This window comes from Solenopsis invicta, chromosome 6 (assembly GCF_016802725.1).
Source record: "Solenopsis invicta isolate M01_SB chromosome 6, UNIL_Sinv_3.0, whole genome shotgun sequence".
NCBI classification, from domain to species: domain Eukaryota; kingdom Metazoa; phylum Arthropoda; class Insecta; order Hymenoptera; family Formicidae; genus Solenopsis; species Solenopsis invicta.
Genome location: NC_052669.1, coordinates 23,608,495 through 23,635,500, shown reverse-complemented (window position 1 = coordinate 23,635,500; position 27,006 = coordinate 23,608,495). Strand labels below are relative to the sequence as shown.

The window sequence follows — 27,006 nt, the reverse complement described above, 5'->3', positions numbered from 1 at the left end:
TCGGAGCGCGGAGCATTAATTTCTCAATAAATTATTATAATCTTTGATATTTAAGTATTTTACGCGTTTCCTCCTTAGCGACTTGCCACAAGAAACGTCATTTTGAGACTACGAACTGAGATGTCTCGGTTACCATCACCCTGGAATGTTCCTCACGGTCCACTCCGGCCTTGGACGAAAAGTTCTCGCGTAACGTGAAAGCAGCATCTTTGGTGGGAAAAGGTGGCATACCTATAACTAATTTGACATTTTTTATTGTGTTTTATTTTGATATTTAAAAAATAAAAATTTTCACAATTCTTTCGAATTTAATATATATTTTTGTAGATTTAAATCATTTTTTATATGCTTTTTTAATATTAAAAAAAAAATTGAGTTCTAGTCAAAGGTACAATATCCGCGATATATTTCTAAGTATAAAAATGAGATAAAGATATTTTCATATCTTTTTAACATATTTTTGCGTTACATAAAGTTTTATGTATCGATGAAAATTACTTGAACTAAAATAAAATAAAGACAATTCGTATTATATATGTAATCTATATAAAAAGAAAATTTCTTTATAATATCTTTTTCAAAACTTTGTCATCTTTATCTTCTCTTTGTCTCTTTCAAGATATCTATGTAATAGGTACGGTATCTATTACCGACACTAATCTCGCATCAGAAAGTTCACTATCGATGATTGAATTAGAATATAAATCGCATGTGATTCAAGTCGAATGATGGAATCAAAGTATTTTTAATTCCTGCACTTTGTCCTGCGGAAATCCTAGCTATCCTTTCTACGTCGATGTACCTAGGAATCTTACGCACTCGGTATCGTTACGTGTCATCATTCTCATGCGATACGCGGTATAAAACGGCGCGATCCTGCAGCCGTTCCGCACTTATCCCTTCTCCTAATCTTAATTAATTTCAGCCGTTTATTAACTGTCGGTCGACCTCGCTCTCTGCCCGACACTCGCGTTAGGATAACCGACGCGCCAAGGATGGCCGTCAGTGAATCAGTCATTCAGGCGGAGTGCAACTAAAAAAAGATCGCGGTGCTATTCTACGCTCGCAGAAGGACACCACGCGGTTCCAATTAAAATGTAGTTGAAATATCACCGACTTTTTAAGTAGTCAGGACCGCCCAGTGGTACCAGCGCTCGCTACAGCGTCCAGTTTAAATAATGATACGTTAACAATATTTACTTTACCTTTTATTCTCTCAAAGACTCTGTCTACACAAGAATTATAAAACGGATTTTCACACCTGGGATCACTGATAAATTCAATAGCTATTCGAAGAAGACTCGATTCAATGACCCGCCAGCCAGGGCATTCAATAATCCGCACCGTTCGAAAAAGACGATTAAGTTAGAAAGTTTGAATAGGCCCGTCGATGGCGCAATCCTCGAGGTGGAATAACACGAGGGAAGGCGATCGTGTGTGCGACGTATTCGCTATTATCTCATATTTTACGAGTTGACAGTTTCAAGCGTCTTTTTAAAAAATATTCATCTCGCGTTATAAAAAAGAAATCGATCTTTCGGAAGAATTTGTCGCAACCACTCATTTCAGCCACCGTAAAATCCTGTCCAGTCACCCGGATTCCTATTTTAAGAGTTAAGCTCATGTTAAGCCCGCTGGTTAATTGATTCGTTTCGTCAATAAAAATTATTCCTCACTCGGGCATTCTCGACTAATCTAAAAGCGCTCAGTTTACGTTTATTGCGCCGAGACGCAATTTCCTACTGACGTGATCAACCGTCGACGTCAATATTCATCAGAATGCATCAGCGCTCTCGCATACACGCGATTTACGACGCGCGATGAATAATTGCATCTCGGATGCGCGAGATGCGTCTCTCGCGATTAGCATTGAGCGCGATTATCGTGTGCCGCCGCCGCCGTCGTCTTCTGCCGCTCTTTTTATCGCGCGCAATTGCGCGTCTGGCGACCCAATTGCGGGAATCGGATCTGCCTTGCGCCGTTTGAACCCGTGACTCACGCGCGTGCACTTTGACGAAGCGACGCGTGCGCGTGTCGACTCTCTTAATCAATTTAACACGCGGCGCGCGGCTTAAGGGTGGCCGCGTATATTTCGCGAGAAAGTCACGTAACCGTCGATAAGCCTCGCCGTCTGCGCCGCGCGGCGTCAGCGTGAATTTTATACCGCGCAGCGTTCCGACGGTATCGCCGACGCATGCCTGTCGCGGCTCTTGAAATTTGATTTAGCAACTGACGTCAGAGAGTCTTCGCGTTTTAGAGATACAGCCTCTCCTAACGCGATACAGGCGATCCACCTCGGCGCGCCGCGTTCCGCGATAACTAATCCACATCTGCCGTTACGTGCATACATTACTTTCGTGGAAGAGCGAGGTGTATAACGATTATCTTGAAATTTATGTTAATTATCTCGTAACGGGACGAGTCGTCATCCGAGAGCGGAAGACTGGAAAGAGAAGAGGAAACGCGCGCGGGATTGCTCGATCGATCTTTTTTCCGATTTCGATCCGCATCGAGCACCGATCTTCCGAGAAGAGATGTTTATTCACCGTTTCGGCAAATCTCAGGCGAATCGAGGGAACCGCCCGTCCAAACGGTGTGCAAACGGAAATCTCCGAAATTCGTGCAACGAGAACTTTAATGAGGGTGCGCTCTCAAGCCGAAGAGTATCGAGAGTACCCGCGGCAGATTGCACGCGGCATCTCGCCGACGCGATTATGCATGCGTACGTTGCATGTGGGTATTTCGGCCGCAATGTTCGGTTTCGGTTGCCTGTAATTTCGGATTACGGCGAGCAATCATACGTACGGTGTATCGCGAAGATCACGGATAAGCAGAACCCCCTCTTCCATCATAAAAAAAAACAGCCGGTGTGTAAACCACGTGCTGCGCTTCAAATTTCCGTAATGTGCGAAAACGAGAGACGATGATCTTACATACTTACATATATGCGCCACATTAAAACTCATATTTTTATAAGAGAAATTTAAAGCCTTTCGCGCTTGAGAAATCGGGTAATCGAGTATTTCTTAGAGTAACGTTCCAGTGGGAATTACCTCAGACAGCAAGCTGTTATCAAAGACGAGGAATTTGATGTAAAAATGATGACAAATATTATCAGCTTGCTACCTGGGACGCGTTCCGACAAAGAGATAAACCGTGTAAATAATTACGTCTCGTTGAGAAGAAAGAGATTTCGACGGGTCGCAGGTCGTGAAACTGTTGAAACATTTGAGACGCGAAACATTCGAGGGCGTGAGTAAGAACTCGCGTAATCGACTTCGTCGGCACGAGTTGGGCGCCAAGTATCGATAATGGATCCCGTGCACGCGCGTAATCGGGGAAAGTCACGTCTCATAATCGCGTTTATTGATTTGCTTAAGATCAAGCGTGCGCCGCGATTATGGGTATGGATGGAGGATAATGACGCGTGGCTCTGATCCCTCTTCGGTGTGTGCCCCTTGAGGTCGAGAACGTTTTATAAACGCGAGCTGATCGTTAATTGTGCAATAAATAGCATTATCCTTGAGCCTTCTAGAGTATTGCTGTACGCATTTTCAAAGAGACCATTTAATGTAGCATCAAAGATTACATTGCACAAGAAACGGTGATTATGATACTCCTTACAAACGATACGTTAACGGATATCAGTTATCGTCCGCTTAGAAATCTGCCAATAAGCGAGGTATTGACCGAATTGATCACAGGCTTAATTAAGAGCGGGCATTAGTCGACGACACGTTGCAGAAATGCTTATTACGATGTCAATCGCAAGGTAAATGTACGCGCGTTTATCGCAGGGCGCTTCATTCCCTGCGGAATAGCATTCCCCGATAATTACACGGCCGAGAGTGTACAGGTACAAATGTAATTTCTCATAATCCCACAATGCGCCGCACCTGTTCGCACCGTGTTATTACCGGAGTCACCGCGTTTCGCATTATCTCCCGCCCGTGAACGTGGGTTTTCGCTGCCTAAATTGCGATCTACCAGAAGGCACGTCGGCCGCCTACGGAAACGTTTTACCGCTTCTCACCGCGAGGCCGACCTCTTCTCTCGCTCTCCGTAACGGAGCGCGAGCCTTCGACTTTCTGCATTGTGAAGGGTCAAGGTTCGTCGCGAGTTGTCCGCGGGACTTGGTCAATTAAATACCGCAAGGCAAATCGTGCGATCGGTTTGCTCCGCGCCGTGATTGCACTGGGAAAATTCACGATTCAAGGGAATATTTTTAGTCACAGTGGCTTATTTTTTTTTTTAAAGAAAATTATTGCACCGTTCTTGGATCCTCTTATCCACATCTGCTTGTACATCCACAATGAATATTCTACGAATCTTAGAACGATAGAATTTATTTGTTTTCATGTTATGTAAATTTAAAGGCAAACACATTTTTCAAGTTGCCTGACGACTTCAACTTTTGCGCATATGTAAAACACATACGTAAAATATATGTAAAATATGTGAAATACACCTGAAAGAACTATTGCGATATTCATAAATTAAATACTTTTCATTAATTCTAGTTTAGGTGATAAACAAACATGTACTTGACATACGCAAAAGTTGATGTCGATAGCTTGTGAAAAATCATGTAAACCAGCTTGAAAAATGTACTCGTTTAAAAAAAATTTATGTAACGTAAAAATTAGAAGCCATACAAAAATTGGTAGACATTTTCTAAATATGCATAAGTGTGAAATACGTGTAGCGGTTTTCTCTAAAGAAAACAGCCAAAAGTAGACAAGCTAGAATACCCTCTTAAAGCCGAGGCGCCTTTGAGAGCATCGCACGATCTCTCTAAATCGATAAAACGGAGAAATATTGAGTTGTAGACGCCAATTCTGTGGAAGTGTCATAGATAAGATAGCATCGTAAACTACTTCCGTCTGAAGTGTACCGGCGCCTATCTCGTCGCTAATAACACCAGAAACGGAGTCATTACGTTTACGATACGCGTTATAAAAAAAAGTTTCCTCCAAGAGAGTGCCAGAGCTACGTTATTAAATATCGCCGGAGTGTATCACGTAGCCGCGGTTACGTCAACAAAAATCGACTCGCCGCCGATCGAGAGCAAACGGACGAGCCGGTGCGGGTTTCCTTACAAATGGGTAACGCTCGCATAACGACAGTCGTCGACGATCAGATATCGCGCGGCCGCGCGAGTCGACTCGATTTTCCATCAACGCGCGAATCGCTGATAAGGTAATTAATTGGCGAGCGGCAGTTCGCCGCATGTCCACGTCGCCGCGAAATTACTTTAACGCGGCTCACGCTGCGCTCTCGTACACGACGGTATTTATTAATTGCGCACGCTTAATTACGTCTATTCGCCGCGGTTTGGTCGTTCGGTGCAGTGGGGAACACGCAGGAATTACAATCCCGCGTCTATAAAGTAGCTCCGAGAGTCGTTATTAATGCATGAAACGTACGAAACGGTTAAGTTGGCGATTTAAGTTACAGCTAGGCCGACCTACAATTTTATCCAGCGAGCCTGCGAGCGGATTGCCCATAAACGTGGTGGCTCGTTGGAAAATGAGTAATTATAATTACTCAAGTAGCTATTACAGCACCATAAAAAAAAAGACAAAAATTTATCATTCAAATAGCATGTAACACGCGCAATCATGGATTTATTCCGCTTCTCGTCAGTGTCAATTTTCCCACTTAACTATCGTCGCGCGTATAATTGCTGTCCGGTTCTTATCGCGAACAATGATGCACGAGAGGATTCGCGTTCGCTATCGCGTCCGTCCATCCGTCCGATCGCGATCGCGATCGCACCGCCTACGCTCCGACATACGTGGCTCTCGCGAAGGGGGGGAAGGGGGCAAAACAGCGAGCATCGCATAACGACGTAGTTATGTGCTCACGTATGGTATCCGCCCGATAATGCCCGGCCGCGGTATCCGGTGGTGCATCTATCCGTTTTGTTTGCTTCGCACGCAGGCGGATTAGAGAGGCCCCACGATGCTGGCCTCTCGCGCTACACCTGTTATTGAATAATAACCACGTACGGCCGGCCAATCCACTCGATCGGGATCCCCAACCGACCCCTGGCATCGCGTAGTAGAGAGACGCGGTGCACGAATCTACCGATCGGTCGTTAGGCGAATTACTGCAGAGAATCGCGACGAGCTGCGAAAAGAACGAATCCTCGCGATTCCCGGCATACGCCGACCGTGGCTTCGGTAAGCTTGAAAAGTTGGAAGGGAAGCGAAAGGATGAAGAAATTAAGGACTCCCCGAAAATGTAGCGATAAAACGAACAGATTACCGCAGCGTCGGGATACTCGCCGAGAGACTCGCGTGTCGATGATTTTATGCTCGACACCATATTGAAGCTGCATTCCGCGAAGATCAAGAGAAAAGTGTGACAGCATCTTTATTAACTCCTGCCTCATCAATTATTACAAATCCCCGGTTGCACCGCGTAATTTAGTTGTCGACTACCGTATGAACTTCGTCATAATGCGACGCAGAGACCAGTAGAGGATACCGTTGCTATGATATCCGTGAGATTCACCGCGTCACTTTAAGCAAAAAATTGTAATTTATGGAGTATAATAATTTGCATCATTACGTTTGGAAAATATATCGATTCATATTTAGCCGGCTTTGTAAATCATTAATATTCGATGCTTCATTCAAACTGGTAAGAGAGTCCCGAAATCTCACATTATTCAATGTAAATCGGTAAAATAATAAATAATAAAAAAAATATATCGTTCTTGTACAGAATTATTATAAAATATTAATTATTCTAATACAAGCCATTATAATCGGAAATATTTCCGAAGAGGAACAGATTCCATGATAAATTGCAAGACTTTCCTCTTTCTTTACGGATGCAGTGCGTTAGTTCTCGATCGTACCTAGATCTTTTTGAGATATCGCTCAAGATATCGTTACGATATCGGGTAAAAATCGTTCCTTCGCCCACAGTGCGAAGTGCGCTTATCTGCGAAACGATAACTAATGCAAACCATTATTTATGATTACTGCCGCGGAGAACTGTGATCTGATAAACACGGGATACGATGCAAATTGTACGGACCACGGGCACTTGTACTGGTCGATGCTAGGCGAGGCACAGCTCGAAAAATCACGTAGCGTAAACAGCGCGTTGCAACGCGAGCGTGATGCGGAATGCATCGCTGCCACGTGCGGTGCGGGCCAACGCGATGCGGGACGAGCAGGAAGGAAGTTCGCCTTCTCGTGTTTGGCCGGACACGACTGCCGCCGAGATATCGCAAGATATATGCCTACACGCTTTGGCCGGCGTGGTGCGGCGCGGCGCGCGGAAGATGCAGTTCAAAGCTGCCGCGCGCGCGCGCGCGGTGCATCGCCGCGGGCGCGATGCATTGTACCTCATGCCGACGAGAGAGAAGAGAGAGAAAGGGGAAGCGAGAAAATGGAAGAGAGGAAAAGAGAAGACACCGCCACCATCTCATCTCCTCTTTCTTTTACCTCGTTGCACGACTTTCGTGTAAGCGACTCGATTGCCCTTCTACGCCGCGGATTCCAAGCCTTCGTGCGTCGCACGAGCGTTAACCAATTAATTTTCCTATAATCCAACGTTCTTGTTTTATAAGACGTATGTTTTAATATAAAAATAATGTCGAACACCTTTCAAAATTATATTTGATGTCAATCGCGAGCTTCAGCAAAATAATGATCCAGACACCTACGCGAATAACGTGTATTCCAAGCGCAAAATCGCGCAGAGCTGTCGTTAACTACTAAACTCGATCAAACGTCGGCATCGTAATCGCGATTAAGACATTGCATCTGCTCGTCTTAAAGCATTTAATGACGTTGATCTCAATTCATTTTCTCTCTCTCTCTCTCTCTCTCTCTCTCTCTCGTGCACAGCACGCTGAGCTACAGGATGTTGAAATGAGTAGGAAACGAATCGAGGATTTACGAGTCGCGCTGGACAGACCCTGATATACGCGAGATATGATAATAAACGATTAACCCGAGGAAGATGCGGTTTATCACGCCAAATACCGGAACGCCAAACGCAAAATTTTCAATGTAAATCATAAACTGTGTATTAAATTGTACAAATGTATCAAGAATCATTGATCTCAAAATCAATTGCTCTGATATATCTAATATGCGAAACGATACTGCGAACGTGGAGAGAATTAAATTAAATTCCATCGTCAGTCTATTGGTAAAAGCAGCATTATCTTAGTGTTACGATAACGGCACGATGGAACGAGACTGCGACAAAGATAAGATGTATGTACGACCGTACAACGAGAAGACAAGCATAATAATAGTAGACGTTATACGACGTTAAAGATATAAACAATGTGCAAAGATAAAGAACAAAGACGGCTCACTTCTTATGATGAAAGCCAAAGAATCAAACAAAACCAACTTCGTTAGAAATGTTAAGATATCTCTCGAAGGATAACTAGGCTAAGTAGACACTGGCGTTAATAGTTCGCGCTATAATCCTAAGACGCGTTCTTCTCGTTACAATCGTCGATAATTCTCGCTGTAACTAGAGCCATCCCGAAGCCGACGATGCGAGCCCGTTTACGAATACAACGCTGTCATTGTTAAACGCGCTTCCCCCCCTCCCCCGAGTTCGTTCCGCGTACGAATAACCTGAAGCAGCGAGCCTAACGAAAAATTTTATCTCGACTGGGAAGCGCGATACTCGCGCGAGTCGTTTCGCTCGAAAGGGTACAAAGGCAATCTCTCGCTTAGGCGAGGCATCATCGCGAAGGATCATCGCGGGAACGAGCAGGAATAAGACGCGTCTTCAGACCTTTGATCCGCGTGCGTGCGTGCGTGCGTGCGTGCGTGCGTGCGTGCGTGCGTGCGTGCGTGCGTGCGCGTTACGAGCTCGCGCGCGCGTTTAAGTAAACCTGCGCGATGAGTTAGAGCGCACGAAAATAAGAGCAAATAAGGGTGGGCGAGAGAGGCAACTTCCCGACGGGGAGCCAAAGGGGGTTGGCTGTATCTTGTTGTAAATTACTCTTATCATGCGCGTCTCGCGCGGTTGACGTCCTGACGGCCGGAAAGGTATGGAACGCGGTGACGTCGGATTGAAATGTCCCTTGCGTTTCTTTATCGCGGCTACGGCGACCTGTGTGAATTCCGGTCGATACAATCCCCGATGGTATCTCGAGACGCGGAGGAAATGATCTTCCTTTCTGTATGTATGTACGTACGTCCTTCGCACGTTTTGTTTGGGAGGAAAGACAGAAACGCATTCATCATGTCAGTCGAATGCACTTTAGCGTTTATTCCATTTTGTACATGTCTCTCGCGCCCATCTCCATTTGTTTTGAAACATCAATGAAATTTATAAAATAGTAGTCGCGTTGCGACACATCAGATTTGCATATTTGATAGTTACGCGGTTTTAGGTTCGGAAGAACGCGACGTAATTCCCATCTAATTAAATGTAATCCCCGTGACGAAAGTGATTAGGCCGAGAAAACGCCTTCGCGATTGTCGTATTAAAGTCGTCTTATTTCTACGCGAAGGCAAACGGGAGTCGTTGGCACACTACGAGTGACATTAATCTGCTTGAGCGGCGTCGATATGTCACTACAAGCTTAGTACTTCTGTAATGTTACGTGATTTTTTTGGAGGGGAGAGAGACATCTCGATAAGAAATCTTTTTCTTCTCTGTCATAAACTTAGGTATGCAAAATACTCTCAAATGTTATTATTTTAATTAAAATTATGTTATCTTAAAATTAATAGTAAATTCGAGTTAAATCTGAAATAATATGCTACGTGTCTAGTATTATTTTAATAATCAAGAAATGTTTAGTATAATGACAAATTTCATTAATTTCCAATTCCTAATAAATTCCTAATCCCTAACAATAAGTAGAATTCTTATGCATAAAATTTGATATAGTATGTAATAAATGAACATTTTCGTTTCTCTTTTTTTTCTTAAAAAATAAATGTTGGATTTAATATTTCTGTGCGTTTCGTGTCACATTTTATGGAAAAATATTCCTCGGAATGTCAATAAAAGTATACGAGCGTATCGACAGAAGCGTGCATTTATGATCGCCTCTTGAAAATCGAGTGCGCTGGTGCACTCTTGCGCCCACCCCGACGCACTTTTGCACGCATGATTACCGATCTTCACGCATACACGCCCAAGATTTGTGCAGACGGACTGCGAGTAAAATTGCTAATCCATGGCAAACGACAGAGCGAAATTAAAATTTCACCCCGCAATAAAAAAGTTTACAACTATTTTTACAAGTACAACGACGCAACAAAATCTTTCTTATAGATGATGTAATTATACTGGTTATTTCTTAAATATCAAATTTTTAGATCATTTTTAGAACGATAAAAATATATCAGAAGCTTATTAAAAAAACAAATAACTGAAAATTGTGACGACTTTAAACTTAATACGTCAAACAATAAAATCGTGAAGAAATCGCGATTCAAAAGCGACAGTAGGATTGTTCAGAATATTGCGTGTATCCAACCGGGAAATTGAATGAATATTAGACGACGACGACGACGATGACGAAGATGACGGTGATTAAAATGTGCGTTCTGGCGCGCGTCAACGCCGAGATCTACGTCCAGGCCACCCTGCGAGCGAACGTTTCCACGCGCGATTACGGGTTCATCGCGGGAGAGCATCGGGGGCCGGTTTAAGCACCCATCACTTTTTGCACCATCGCGGTCGGGATGCACCGAACTCGCGAGACGCGCACTGAAAGCAACTCGTAACTTTGCAGCGCCGGTGTCACGCTGATGTACGTGAATCGTGCCTGCCGTAATAAAATTGATTAATCTCGCGCTCGTGTAATCGAGCTTGATTATTGGACGTCACCGCGCTGATGTTTATTCATGCGAGGTAATTTACCGTGTCAACCTACATATACACTCGATCGATTTGTACATTTTAGAGGAAAAATGTGCGTTTAAAATATAGAGATAATCAGAGAGACGTTTTGAAACAATTAATAAGTTTGTTGCGCGCACAGAAAAAAAAGATAGAATAATTTAAAATTATATAGACAATTCTACTGCTAAGAAACTGCGATTACTCAATTTACTTCACTTTTTTTCTTTAAGTAACGATTATCGTTAACAAAATACTTTTCTGTTCGTTTTAAAATACACACCTAAATTTAAAAAAAGTCATTAACATATATTCAAGAAAATAATATTATAAATTAATATAAAAAAGTCAGAATTATAGGCAAATCAAATTTTTTGGCTTCGTATTCTTCATTCAATATTAAATTATTAAGAATAATATTTTTCTGAGTGTGGGCCCTTAAATAAATTTTTATGAAAAATTGTATAAAAAAAACCAAATCCAAAATCAAATACCTGTAAAAGATAATGTCTTCCTCGAAAGCTTTCTCTTAGAAGGAAAATATTAGTCTGATTTTCTTGAAAGATTATTAGAATGGCGAGCAGAAATATGCAAAGATAAAACGGGCAATATCAGTAGGTACACTCTTAACGTGGAAGTGTCCCTCGTGATTCAATATTTGTGGTATTTATCAGTGTAAATGTTAACACGAAACGTTAGCGCAGGCTCTAAAATACCTTTCTTGCGAGATACTTCCCTCGATTAGGTAAGTTTTCTAAAAACACGAGAGAGAGAGAGATCCTCCTCCGCGCTCGAGAATTTTCGTACCGACTTCTTCTCTAAGCGCAAATACACTGTAGGCTCTCCTCCTTAAATACGCAATTACTGTATCATAAAAAATCATTTGCGAAAAGTTTCATCTCAATAAACAAACGTTTGCAATCATATATGTAAAATAAAGTGCCCTAGTCGAAATACAATGTATGTACTGTAGCGTTGCACAAGTGCTGCGATCTTCCCAAGCCTATCCATTCTCGAACGTTGATTACGATTTATTGCGTCGCTGTTTGTATCGCGCGAAACTTCGTGCGATGCTTGGTTAATGAGCCACATCCGTGCACTTCGAGTTCCTCTTCTCGCTAAAGGTCGAAGGTCAGGAGTCTGATCGACGGCGAGGAGGTAGCCGGCTAAGGAGGAAACGTTCCGCATTCGCGAGCTCTGCGCATGGAAATTATAACGAGTAACTGATGTGGTTGTCAACGGACCCGTATTGTGAAGTATATTGAAGATTGAGTAATTCGAGAGAACCCTGACGTCTTTGAAAGATGGATTCCATCTGCGTTTCGATTTTGAACCTCATCGATCCATCGATCGATCCTCGCTGATTGAAATTCAAGTAATCTCCTCTTAATTGCGACGACCTCGATGCGAGATAGTCTGAACCGAATGACGAATCAGGGGCGTGGAAACGCTTAATGATATTGCATTACGATGATGCAAGTGATTAATCTGCTTTAGCGGGAAATTAGTCATAAGTTATTTATGTGGCGGCTATCGGAGTCTAGCCATTATAAAATCAATTTTTCTCTCAGTCGAAAAAGTTCATTAATTCAACCTCGCTAAAACGATTAACTCGCAGAACCTAACAAAAGTATTTCCTCATGTCGATTAACATACAATCGCCATCAATCGCAAAAACGCCCCTGCTTCAGCAGAAACAATCGATCAAAACTATTCGATCGAATTAATCACAGTGATCGTTCACGAAGGACATTGCTAATCCTGCAATCATCTCTACTCACCGTACTTGAGTCCTCGCCACTTGGTGGCCGGCTCGTGGTACCTGTAGCTAGGAAGCACGATCCTGGGCGGCGGGCGCAGTTGCGAAGGACAAGGCTTGTAGACGACCATGCACCGTGTGCATTTCCGGCTCGTGGGTGGAGCCGCCGGATATGCCGGTTGAATGTGCACGTAGGCCATGGGGGTGACCGATTGGGCGGAATAATAATTCGCGTATCGTTTTCCCCGATCGTCGTCCGCCGTCGTCTCGCGTCGATCCGCTTTCTGAATCGCAGCCAATCCCGTCTCGCCGGTTCTTCCTCTGTATCCTCGCGCTTCCTTTCGTCGATCCATGGCTCGGTGGAGCCTCCTCTTCGGGGAACCGGTGTGCGACGTCTTGCGATTGTCTGGCGGGAAAGTCGGTCGATGCTCCGGAACGAGAGCTCTGTTACGGATCCCATGATCTTGACTCGTCCATACGAAATTGCTCGTAACCATCAGATCCTTCGAATCCTCCCCGCGAGTCATTTTGCGTCTCTTGTTGTCCGGTGGAATGATAGAATCCAAGAATTGAAAAGCATTCGTGTCATCCGAAGATTCTTCATTACTTTGATTTTGAAATTTCATATCGCTGCTGTTTAAATTTTTTGAGAGAATATTTCGCAATCTGTCATTTTTATGAATCGGACGATCAGTCTCTTGATCATTGTAATTATTAATTTTGTCATTCTGTTCGTTGCTGTTAATCGAGATTTCGAGGATTTCTTTACGACGAACACCGTTATCGTGCTCTCGAAAATTCCGCGATCGGTTTGAAGTTCGCGTAAACCAATCACGGCTCGCCTCGCGCCTCTTCCTAGCAGGATCTCCACGATCCCGTTCTCCCGGCCAATTTTTACGATCGTGAATCGCCTCCGCGGGGCTCATCGCGGAAGATTGAACTCGCTTGCCATCCTCGCGAAAAAAAAGGAGCTGGTCCTCCTGCATTCCTGCAGCGAATCGCCGCGCATCCCTTTCCGCGGTATTTCGTTCCGAGGATCCAAGATTCGCGGTTGTTTGTTTTCCAGACGAGGATCGTGAGGTTTCTTCAGCTTCACTCGGCAACCCCTCGACATCCCTATCGTTGATTACAGATCGAGAAAATGCGGGAGTAATTTTCTTTTCCATTTCCATAATCGCACCTGCAGTTTGCAAGATATGCAGATCGAAGGATTTATATTGATCACTCAATCCCGCATTCTTCTCACCGGGCTTGAGAATTCCCTCTCGATTGCCCGATTGCGACGTCGATGCGCCGATCGTCGGAACATAATGATTACCAGTACTCCTCGAGTTCTGAATATGACGAGGCATCAACGTCCAAGAGGGAAGATAGTTATCGACGTTAATACTCGCCTCCCGCGATCTAGGAGCTCGCGCGCTTCGACCCACGACATCGAGCCGCGATCTCCGTCGATTCTCCTTTGATTTTAATCTTGATCCCGTCTCAACTACGATATCTTCCTCGAATCTATCGTTACGTAACGTCGGGGAAGTTACGACGTCGATCGTCGCTCGATCACTGTCCTCTTTATTGCGCTGTTCTTCCCGCTCGGTGAGTCTTCCCGATTTACTCTCGTCCGATGCTCGAGTCTCGATATTCGAGTGCGCGTCGATTCGTATAATTACAGGGTGTCGAGCCTGTACCGAGGATTCGTCTAACGCGCTCTCGTCCTCCCTCGTGCGAACATTCTGTCGCGACAGTTCGTCATCGTCGACGCTGATCAACGGTGACACGCGTCGCTCCTCATAGATCACATTAGTTTCCTCGGATGTCTCCTCGATCATCGATCCGTCGTCGCGTGAACGCAGTCGTGTGTTCCTCTTCCATCGCCTGTCACCTCCAATCAGTCGCGGCTCGAAGCCGATCCCGTTCGTCGAAGCATAACTCGCGCCTTCCTTCGTCGCCGATCGTTCGAAGACAGAGGAACCGTCGCTTTTCGATTCGTCGATCAGAATCGATCTCGCGGATCCGTCGCCTTCCGTCCGGATCGTCGACTCGCTCCATTGCAGACCCGACAGCAGAAGGGTACCTGCTCCGAGGGCCAGCACGCCCCAGATCCAGATTAATCTTCCGCGGTACATTTCTACCCCATAGTCAGAAGGTAGACCGTCTTGTCCCACAGGACACCTGTCATGACAATCGCATATCCTCTCGAGTAATGCGTGAGAGAGACGCCTTCAGAATAGTTCAACTCCGATTGATAATAACGTTTTCCAAAATCTTCTCGAGTCGGATCTTCACGTTCAAACGTTGCAGAAAGTATCAATGATCAGCAATTTTTTTTGCACCGCTACGAAGTTTGGAAGAGTCAATAATCTGTTTTTTCGTGATGTTTTAAAAATTGGCTGTTACGTAACTTCGCTTTTTACAGCGGGATGACGCGGGATCGGAAGAACTGGAACGTTGGCACCGCCCAGGATGATTCTTGAATACTTTTCATGCCGCAATAACGACGTAACTTTTTAACGTGACTTGCGACATTTTCATAAATTGTTTTAAACGTTACTTTTAATTTTTATATAGTACTGTAACTTCATACACGTCACACGTTCATGTTGTACATACCGTTATCTCTTTCTTTCGAAAAATTAATTTACGACAAGGTTTGATTACGCTAAATCTGTGTTACGGTTAATAGTTTAAATTTTGTGAGATAAGAGATTCAAGCAGACGAGGGAACTTAAATTATTTTCACGATACAAAGAGCACTTCAGCAAACTATCCTAGTTTGCTGTTCAATTTTAGAGGAAGTCGGTGACAACTTCGCGAAACATTCGATGAATCACTCAAACTCCGGACAAGCACTCGTTCCTGTTGACGTAATCCTTCCGTACCGATTTCATATCCAAAAAAAGAATCTCACAAATTCCTTCCTCCATACATCACTTTCATCAAGGTCAATTGTAGATTAAAATCGTAGCATCTTTCAGTTCCTTCGCTTCAAGCTCGCAAATAAGATGTCAGCGTAAAACTGACTCGTTTTTAAATTTTACATAGCTAAATTTCTCGAACCCAAAAATTCGCATTGAACGAATACGCTTACGCTTGTACGAAAAAATTCCTAACAATGCGTGAGAAAATCACGCGAAAAATTTCGCGTAAGAAGGAACAAGAAAATTATGCGTGAAATTCTCATGGAATATTCTCTGATGGATGATCTAACAATTCTGAGCGATTATCTCACTTTACTATTTTGAGAACCTCGAGGAAGGACCGGAAAGCGAGCGCACGTGGAATCACGAAGAGGTGAACGTGTGTACCGGCCCCGAGCGCGGTTCGCGAGACACTGGCTTGATACCATTACCATTAGCTTGACTGTGGCTCTCTCTTTCTCTCTCGCTCGCTCTCTCTCTCTTCCCCGCGCTCTTCACCGCTGCCTCTTCTTCATCTTTTTCTTCCGCGCCGGCATTCATGTTTTCCCTCTCCTCTTCTTCAGGAGGAGACCGAATCTCCGTGTTTACTATGCCGCGCACGTGGGTGTGCGGGTATTCGAGCGGTTTCGGAGCATTGATACCAGGCGAGTCCTCTTCATCGGATACTCGAGAATCCTTTGATACGCGCGTCGTATCGATGACGTTGCACTCGCATCGTTCGATGCCACTATGATAACGCGAAATTCCACAAATATGCAGACAACATCGGCAGAGTCGCTACATCACTTGAATTATTAACTAAACTGAAACGTTGCGAACGATCAACGAATGGCTTCTTTGATACTTGACGTTATCCGAGTAATTGCATTGCACAAAATTACTGAATGCACAAGCGGTGACATTCTTCTCTCATCGAACATCAGCGTTATCTAAACCTACATCGATAAGAGTATCTCGTCTTATTTTTTGCTCTTTTGCCTCTCGAATATCTCACTCGATTGTTATTCGCATATTCTGAGCATGTTTTGTTTAAAAAAAAACATCTGGAAAATGCAACAATTAATTTTGCAAAGAGATTAAAAGTAATCGCGAGATAGCGATTTTTAGAACGTCTTGCGGAATAATTTAAATGGCAGAAGTTGCGTGTTCATTGTCACGCAAGAAAGGCGAGGTATTGTCATGGGGAGACAATGCGCGATTTTAAGAATAGCGTGCGTTCGCAATGGCGAAAAAAAAAATAAATAAAATGTCAAGTCCCGATGTCGCGGGACGATGACAGATGCCGGAAATTTATAATTCATTTGTCAAGCGCATGGCATACTCAGAGTTTAAAAGACACTCCAAAGATCAAAGCGTCCTTTTTACTAAGCTTAAACGCTGTAAAAAAAATAAAGTTAACAAGTACTCGGAGCGGAATAAAAATGACAAAAGTTGTAAGGCACACTCGCGCTCGATGACCCGGAGAGATCGAGTACGTTTCAATCGCATGTCATTTTCCGCGTTATGCAATTTCGCCACGCTCGTATAGACTGAGAAACGTGACGTCTATGAGCACTGCCCTTTCAGCAACTTCAACGGCAGATAGCGGCGGAAGTGTACGTATCGTATATAGGCAGTAGCCAAAGTTATTGCCGAGAATCAATCTTTAAACCTTTTACCTCCTTCGACAGACGAACAAGAAATATTCGCATTACTCGCTTAATCGGATTACAAAATAAAATTAATAAAATTAAATTCATAAAAATTAGATTTACACTTTATATATAAAATTTCTGTATGTACATATACGCATGTAAATTTCCATTACTATTTTTTATTATGATTAATAATAAAAATACGTTTATGGGCTGCAAATTACGACGATATCGCGGTTAATTGAGTCAGATGCGTAAGTCGGCTGTAAGAATGTTGTACTGCGGGGGCCACCCTGCACGCGATACACGGAGCCTTTCCGGGACGCACATGCACGTGCCGTGCACCTGTTATTTCCCTGTACACTGTAGGTGATACAAAGCGGCCGCTCTTCTTGTTAATTGAACGCCGGAAAGCCGCGCGTCGTGCATACAAGTGCATCCCGGTGTTTCATCGTGGGCACGAGTTTCATGAACTTATTACAGGTGGTCCCTTCGACGACGCGTGTGCTAAACGCGAGCTTTGGACAACAAGCCTCTACTGTAGCAAAGATCGATTTGGTCTCGGTAGATAAAAGTTTCTAATGCACCTTCAAATCAGAATCTGAAATTGTACGCTCGAGTGACCCGAATAGATCGGAAGATTTATGAATTGAAAAGCGCACTAATGAAAATTGAATAAACGAAAGAAAGCAATTTAAAGATTGAGATCTCAGAATAGAATAAAAATAACTAGCGAATTTCTGCGTGCGGAATGCTGCTCTCGTAAGCAAGCGGAATTTATTATCAACGCCGACTTCTTAATTAAGATTAAGAAAGTTAATATAACGTTCGATATTTTTTATGCGCCTAATATCTCTCGCGCCACTTCCAAATCGTATCTGTTATTTATTGCGCAACTATTAATAATTACGAACTACCACGCGTTACCGCGACTGTATTTTTTTTTTTCTTTTCTCGATCGCTACCCGGATACTAGCCGAAGGTTTTAATTCGGACCACCTACGGTTCACCGAATGGCGCGCGCGCGCTCTCGTAGCTTCGTTTTATGCTCGCTATCACACACGCCCGACAACGTTGCGTAACGATGTCGCGTTATTATGAGAGAGCTATTTTTATGGTGGATTAGAGAGAGGTATGCGATCACACAGTGCCCTCATACGCTCGCCTTGGAATCGTGAGTTGTGAAATTCACGGTGTCTTTATGGGGACGGATTCCTTCGTGGGACTCGTGAGTCCCTCGGAGTACGATGTCATCGATCTCAGTTTGTTCACGACAAACACGGATCTCTTCTCACGGAGCCTGGCGTTAACAAGCACCGTGTTTCGATACGTGTTAAACGCACGAGCGACCAACCAACTGTTCGCGCTCCTCGTATATAAAAACACTTCAGATTAGAGTCACGAGAACTCATTGATGGACGCTTCTCAACTAGACTTTCTGCCGTGACGAATAATTTTAGACAAATTGCATTATCGTTACGTTTAAATTCAATTCGTTTGGGTGCGGTCATTGTTCGCGGAAAAAATGATTTTGCTAGTGTTTAAAAATTCAGTTAGATACAGATTCAAAAATAAATTTTATTGGAGCATTAAATAATTATGTAGGACGCTCAATTTGGTTGTTAAAGTGACTAAACTTTTTGCAACCTTGCTCAACATTCCTGAGCGTTCTACGTAATTATTTTCATGATCTAGCAAAATAATTTTCGAATCTGTGCTCAGCTAAATTTTCAGATAACTTGCTAAAATCCTTCCTTCCGTATACGCTCTCAAATAAGTAATAAAAAAAAAAAATATATATATATATTCAACATTGTCACTATGTTAAACGTTCGATTCTGCAACTAGGTATTACGTATTACGTTATAGATAAGATGCAGCTTCGAGCGTGTAGCATTTATCTACGAAACATTGCTGCGTCACATGTTCTTTCATAATAATATCCGACAGGAAAAATTCTCGGCACTCTTTGCCATGGCATCGTCGTGATTAATAATCCTCGCCATCAGCGGGACAGGAACATAAGTACTTCTTCGTAATCACAGTGACAAGTTCAGCGATCGTACCGACTATTTCAAAAAGATAACTCACTTGAGATATCACAATTTCACTTTTTCATTTTCGCTCATAGTAACATTAATCTCGCACGCGATGCGACGCGACGGGTCGGGACGGTTCGTTTAATTGATGCGCGCAACGATTAATAATAAATTAATAATTGCTCATTTCGCGCAAAACACTGTTTTTTATCCATTTTCACCTCACGATATTATCTCATAGCAAAAAGCACTAAATTACATTTCCACGGAAAAAAAGATTTTTATCAAAGTATCTAAAAATTTAGCTGGATAGAAATTTAAAAATAATTTTGTTGAATCATCAAAACAATTGATGAAAAACGTTCAAGTGTTACAAAGTTTTGACATTCCAGCAATCAATTTGAGCGTCCTATATTTTATTTTGACGGTTTAATAAAATTATTTTTAGATTTGTATCAAACTAAATTTTAGATACTTTAGCAAAATTGTTTTTCCGTGTACGCGCGTTTATCTTTTTATAAATGAAATATATTCAAACAACTTTTATTAAATGACCTTACGTATTAAAGAACTTAGCAACTTTAATTTCTAATTACTGGTCTCAAGGTAAGTAATACAACACACTATATATTTTGTAACACAAAAAATAATACTATTGTTAAAAATTATGTGATAAGAGAATATTATACATACGCTATATAAATTATATATGAACTTCTCTCATTTCCATTTTATTCGAAATATGTTACAATTTTAGCACATGTTTTCTCGCGTGTGATGCAACAATAAATTACAGAAAACGAGAAACAATTAATTTCGTACGCGGTTTACGTGATTTACAATTTATCCGAGAAAAGGGTCCGTATTAGCATCCCGCGGACAAGACGTAAGGTCGCGTGGACGTGATTTTACGAGGCGATCGGTTCTGATGTGGGCAGCAACAAGATGTGCACCGTTGATGCACGAGCTCTGTCAGCTGACGATACGAGAATCCCCGCGATAAATCGCGTCTGTGATATGTGCATCAGTGTCACGTCGCCTCGTCCGGGCGTCCAGGTGTGGCCAGTCCACCAAGCATCGTTCCGATATAAATATAAATCCGGCTCGTAAAACATAATGAGAGGCGCGACGCGATGATTGACGATCGGACGCAACGGAGCTGCCATCAACGGGCTCTCTGCGCCGACGGTTTCGACACCCGACTCGACTTCCGGAATGCTCTTTCGGCAGAGGAGACACGTGCGCATTCATATGCACTTTTCGAGTGATTTCCATGACGGAACTGTGGTAACAGAATGCAAGGTTGCGCAACGAGACATTCCTGCTTGGTTTCTTTGGATCTGGTTTCTCGGGTATTCCGCCTCGGAACACCGGAAGCCAGATATTTCTTTCGGAGTCGTTTGACAGAACGATTTTATCTCCCGTCTCGCTTATCGTTATTATCTTGACAGAAATATATTTTTAATTTTACTTTTGCCAAAACTCTTTCAATCGCAACACGCGTAGCAAAAAAAAAATTTTTTTTGAAAAAAACATGTGCAATTGAAAATCCCTAAACGTATCTTTAAAGCCATTTACATCAGACAAAAGCACAAGTAATTTCGTCAGGCGAAAGCACAAGTAATTTCCGAAGAATTATTAACGATCCGTTCACACGTCGCGTTTTGCTCTCTCGCAATTCCGCAGCAGCCTCGTAAACGCGAGACGACGCGCGAGAGAGTCGAGTTGTAAAACGGAATGAATGAAAAACAATCAATTTTACCTCGCGATTACCGGGAGGGACATCCATGAGGACTGGCGATGCCGATTGATTTAACGAAGGTATTATCGCCCGATAGCTCTACGTCAGGTACGCAAACGAACGACGGAGGAGGCGTGGCGCGCGCTTTCGCTTTCGCACCCGCGAATTCATCGCGGTCGCCGCCGTTGGCGAGTAAATCGCGTCCGCGGCACGTAATGAGGATCCACGGAGAAAAGATTTACGATCGAATTCATTGGCTTCGACCTCTCTAACGGGTCTCTCCTCCAGTCGTAACGGTCTTGCCTTCTTCTCTTCTACACACTGGACGCGCGGACTCTCGTATTACAACGGATGTATACGTTGCCGTCTGACATCCTTATCTTCCCGGCCGTCGTCGCGGTATATATAGCCAAATTTGCGCTTTTCGCGAGCGAGTTCAGAGTGGTGAAACTTTTCCCCATCAGTGGCCGGAATTATTGGCGGGACGATTCGCTGCGATCGAACGATATCGTTCCAAGGCAACAATGCGACAGACACTTTATACGATTTCGTTGGATGGTTTTCAGCAAATCAGAGCGATCGAAATCTGACGATTGCAGAGAGCGGCGTTCTTTGAACAGGAAATTTTATGTGGAATTCACGGTGGCACAGGTGGAATACGTACGTGACGGCGATTCGTATCTACCGGACCGACAACTGCAGATAGGATGTCGGCGTGGGCACGGCTACTTTTATAGGGTCCACTCGTCCCGCATATATAACTCGCCGTTATCTGTACTTCCGCGATTAGATCACCCGCCTCTTTCCACGATTTTCCGGCTTTTCGAGCCGTGCCCACGAATAAACCGTAACATTCTTTCCGTTTCTTTCTCTCAAGAAAATACAAGTAAAAGATTGAGGGCACAAACATGGAAAGAGTCGACCGCGACTTGTACATGAGTCTGTTCATTGTGTCCTCCCCGCTTTCCCTCCTCGCACCCACCGGATTCACACAACCGTAGGGGATCGCTATGGAGGTCCTCCGGGTTCTGAGAGGGCATTCATAAGAAGAGGCCCGATAATGCCGCGCCAGACGATACGTACGCGCTCATACACGTGCATACGCGCATATGCACGAAGATACGCACGCACACCATGGCACGGAGATTAGACGGATGGGAGAGAAGGAGAGGCCTAATCGCGCAGGTAGCCGAGGACGCGAAGGCGTCCCGTTGCGAAGCGACAAGGTGCTCACGCCGCGGGTGTCACAATTTCTCATACTTTTCTGTCGGATCCACGCGACGCCACTTCCGGCCTACCACCCACCAGGTGAAAAACTGAGCGCACTTGTCGAGTTTTCAGAATTGTTACAAATTTATTGAACTACCTAATTAAAATGGATGTACAAATTTTTACAAATATATATATATGAAAAATAAATTTGTCAACAATAAATGAAATTAGAATAATTTGAATTAACACAATTAACTAAAGAAGAATGCCATCTGCTTCAAAAAAATTGCATTCTTCTACCGCTTAATCGTGGAATAAACTTGTGATTACATATCTCTGTTTTGTAGAAACCTAATCGAATGAAAATACGCCGGTTCGCCATCTGACCACTATTATCTGAGATTTATCATAGAGAAATCTTTCCTTTCCCTTTCGGAATTTTCTTGCCTGAGTTGTTTGCTCAAGCAGTTAGAGTTGCAATAAAATCTTAGGGCTTAATCTTCGCATTAAAATTTTCCCGTCGTTCATCGCGTGGAATGTTCATCTACTACGGTATAATCTGATCACGACGGTCTCTATGTTCTTCTCTGCGAGAAGAGTACCGGTTTGACAATAAACAGGAAATTGCAGCTTTCAACTCGCGTTTAGCTGAAAGAAATTGTCGCGTCGCGCTAAGATGAAAACTCCAATTTGTATTTAAGAGCAACGACCAATGCGCCGAATCGCCTGACTTTGCAGAATTCGTCCGAGTAAACGATAAATTCGCATCGCGTTCACGAGGTCGTAAATAAGAACTTATTGATAAATACGTCACGCGCTATCTGCACCGTTCCTCTCGTTTTCTCCCTGTCTCTCTCTCTCTCTCCCCCCCTCTCTGTCTCCATCCCTTTCTTGTTTCATTCGTGCGCCCGTTCGTCGCCCACGTGCATCTGCATTCCCGCTGCACCGCCACGTATGTACAACCGAGCGATAATGCAAGTAATTACGCTCGGCCGAACGCCACCATTATTAACGGCGACGTTTGCATAAATCGACAATCGCGATAATCGGTCATGCCCCGTCCTTTGTGTCTTCGGGCGTCGCACAGTTTCCGGTCTCTTTCTCTCTACCACGGCTGTTATTACACCTTGCGTGGGCGGACGATAAAAACGCTCATTGACGAAAGATTACGGGAAAGCGGACGGCTCACGACGCGTCCTTGGTTATTACGCAATGCTGAAATTCACTCCCGCTTTGCCGGCGATTATTCCTCAGACGCGTGAGTGCCGATAAACTTGGAAGATAATTTCATTTTCACGGAAGGTATATATTCGTGGGAAGAAAGAGGTTACGTTGTAAAAGGTATTTTGCTATGGTAGAACTTGGATCTTTCGGCATTCCGTGTCTAACTCTTCAGATTGTGATACTCCAACTTGTTCCGAGATATCTCTGCCAAAATCAAGCGCGATTAAATCGCTTTCATGGCTCATAGCGATGAAGAGGTCGAAAAGCGAGGGCGATTCTCTAAGATATTACTTTTGGGAACTATCCCCTTTTTTCTGTTCGTCACGCCGGGTTACGCTTCCCTTTCGTTAACAAGCCGTCGATGATCCCACGTACCGAGGTCAGTATTAAATCAGACCCGCTTTTTCATCAGGGAAGCTCTAAAGGCATGCATTTGACTCCATTACGATGCGCCTAACACCCCTAATGCCCCGCAGTCGTTCGCTAAATCATAACTCGGCACCAGTCTAATATCTCGTAAACACTGTCCACTCGATATCGAAAAATACCAGTCGCCCGGATTTATCTGCGGCGAGCGTGATCGAGATAAAATACAGCCTGTTAGCGAATACGCAAACTGACGTGCGTGCGCGTCTATGACTCTATTAGAGAACTTCTACACTTGTCTATTTCTCGTGTAAAGAGCGCACACGTGGACTCTACCATCCTAGGAAAACTTTTCCTAAAAAAGAGATTCTTTCTCATCTTTCATTCTAATCGTCGTAACGACTGCATAATCACCATATAATTGCGAGAATTAAAATTAATAAATAAGTACATGTATAAATAATATATGTAATAAAACAACTAGTGAATGTTTCGAAATTAATAGAATTAAAAAAATATATAAGATTTCTCACATTATTATCAATTGATAAAAAAATATAGGCATTGTTAATAAGATTAAGTAAAATAAAAGTAAGATAAGTAAGATTTGAATCATTATCGAGATCAAGTAAAATAAGGCTAACTCTCTCGATCAAGCTGCGCATTTTCCTGCTTCCAGTTTGCGGCTGATTATCTCGATAATCTCTTATCCTAACCGTAACAGCCTTGATCGCGATACTATCTCGTACATTATTATCCAGTTAGAAAGACACACGGTTATCTTCGTGCCGCTAACTCGACGATCAGCTCTTCGTCACCTGCCAGCCGGCACGTCGCTCATGTTTGTTCATGCAGTCTACCACGAACGGGAGGAAGAATCGCGAGTGTGTTGACACGTCCTAGTGCCTGCTGGTGGCAGGATACCGTTGATAGGACAGGCTCCACCTTCGGGGACTCATTGACGTAGCGGAAGGTTACCGCGAGAGGGTGAGCAAGGGGAACGTGTGCGCGCGGGGAAATGACTTAATATGAAGTTACAAGGATGCTATACGAGCGATGGCCGGTGGCGACCGCTTGGACCACCCAGGAGGTGATTGCCATGGAGAGGATCTATCTACAGTCCGCGCTGCCTTTTCTTCCTACGTGCTTAATAGTGGCGGCTTCGCATACCGCATTCCTAGATAGTCCTGCGCCAGCAGGAAACTCTCGCCGGATCTCGCCCCGAGCGTCTCGAAGATGTCTTTCGACGAGAAAAGAGAAGAAGAAAGCAAAGGAGGGAGTAAACCATCGGTCGCGACGATGTCCGTCGAAAATGAACGGTATTTTCTACTTAATGATCAATGTGAGATCATTAAACAGATCTGTAGTCTTGTGTTTAACGCGGTGCCGTCTCCTACGTTTCCGTCCCAGATTTGTATTCGGGGCACGTGAACGATACACGAAAAGAACAATTTTGCTAAAGTATATATCTAAAAATTTAGCTTGACCTGGATACAGATCTGAAAGTAATTTTATCAGATCAGCAACTTAATTATGTAGAACGATAAAATTGGCTGTTAGAATATAAACTTTGCAGCATTGCTCATCATGCTTAAATATCTTTCATAATTTTTTTTATGGCTTAAAAAATTATTTTTAGATATGTACCCAGTTCAATGTTTAGATACTGTAACGAAGTCAGACTTCAACTTATAACAACAGGACTTCCCTTAACAAGATTATTCTTTATCAATGAGGAATATCTTAACTAAGATAGTTGGAAAAGATCGCATTATTAAAAATTTTAGCACAAAATTCGATATATTCTTGACATAATCCAAAAACTTTACACGTCGCACATGTAATTAATTACCTGATTGCAATTCTTATTTTATTATTTTGTTCTAATTCAGACACATTGTCCGCTCGACTTTTCTCCCCGGAAAAAAAATTATTATATAAATAAAACTTCAAAAAAGCGATAATTTTTCAATGGCAATATCCCTCAACGTCCTGCTTCGTAAAATCACTTTAAGAGATGCGAGACAATGATCGATACGTACGCGACGTTCAATGCGTTCGTTATTAATTTACTACTTTGGCGCTAGCGCGCTAAACGGGCTATGTATATTAAACTCCGTTGCATAAATTTATGAAGGGAGTGTGCGTTCATTAGCCCCCCCTCGACGACAAGCTTCGTCGATCGTCGCGGTGCAGACGCCGCGAAATACCGCCGACTCAAACTCGCCGATAAGTCAAAGAGGGGCAGGGCAACATAATGCCGCTCTTCATGTTTTATGTATGAGAACAAGATTACTTCGGTACCACCCACTTGCGGAGTGCTACCACGAGCCCGAAAGCTGCGCTTTGGTCTACCTGCGAGAGAAAAAAGGTCGCGAGAGAAGAAAAGAAAAGCAAGGCGCGAGGAACAATGGCGATTGATTACGATTCGACGGAACGCGATCGAACTCCGATATACATCGAGAAACGTAATAAAAAATCTATGAATCTTAAATAGTACCACATGTTAAAACTATTTAAAGTTATGAAGAATGCAAATGAGAAGCAGTTTATTTTAAATAACTGGTTTTCATTTGTTATTTTATATTTAGTCTACTTAATATTAAGTAAAAGCTTCTACTTAAATTTGATATTAATGGTAAGCCAACAACAATTTATTAAAACCTGTTTAATAAAAGTATTTAATTTATCACCTATGGGACGTAATTATCGTTGATATTACGTAAAAATGTGGAAACTATCTGATTGCAAATCGGACATTGTTAGTGAATTGTACCGACAACTAGCTAGAATGTTATAATCGGCTCTAGAAATCATCGTCAATAAATTACGCGCGTTGCAAGAGCCGTCGAAAATAGGGCGAAGGTGCGGTTGCTTACACACACTTGGTGGCAATGATTACGAGGCGCGACGCGCGTATTTACATATTATCGTCATATTTCTGGGGCTGCTCTAAATCTCGCGTCGCATCCCATTAAGGTGTCGACAGTGCGATGGGAGCAGAGGAGAGATAGAGAGAGAGAGAGAAAAAACGAATGGGAGAAAAAGGCGAGGCGATGGACGTCAAAGGGTTCGATCGGCGGAAGGCGAAAAATAAAGAAATCAACCTGGCCCCATTCACCGGAGTGTTTTATCAACATTCCCACGTGAGCGGCCCATGCGTGTGATTAATGAGAAAATCGGCATTCCTCGGTTTTGCACCACCGTCTTGCGAGACGTGCATCGCGCTGCCTCGGGCTGCTTATACACCGTGTTCATACTAGAACCC

The 27,006-nt window shown here is 43.3% G+C and overlaps 1 protein-coding gene across 4 annotated transcripts in view; it reads right to left on the bottom strand.

Annotated features, from left to right (window-relative positions):
* LOC105193731 (laminin subunit alpha-2) overlaps positions 1 to 27,006 on the bottom strand; it is a 148,880-nt gene that overhangs the window by 39,383 nt on the left and 82,491 nt on the right. Inside the window, exon 1 of one of the 4 annotated variants that reach the window (XM_039451138.1) lies at positions 12,630 to 17,277. The exons of the other annotated variants lie outside the window; for them this stretch is intronic. Within the exon in view, the coding sequence (XP_039307072.1) occupies positions 12,630 to 14,730 (2,101 nt within the window). The 5' untranslated portion in view covers positions 14,731 to 17,277. Of the gene's footprint in view, positions 1 to 12,629; positions 17,278 to 27,006 lie in introns of those variants that run through there. 4 annotated transcript variants of the gene reach the window in all.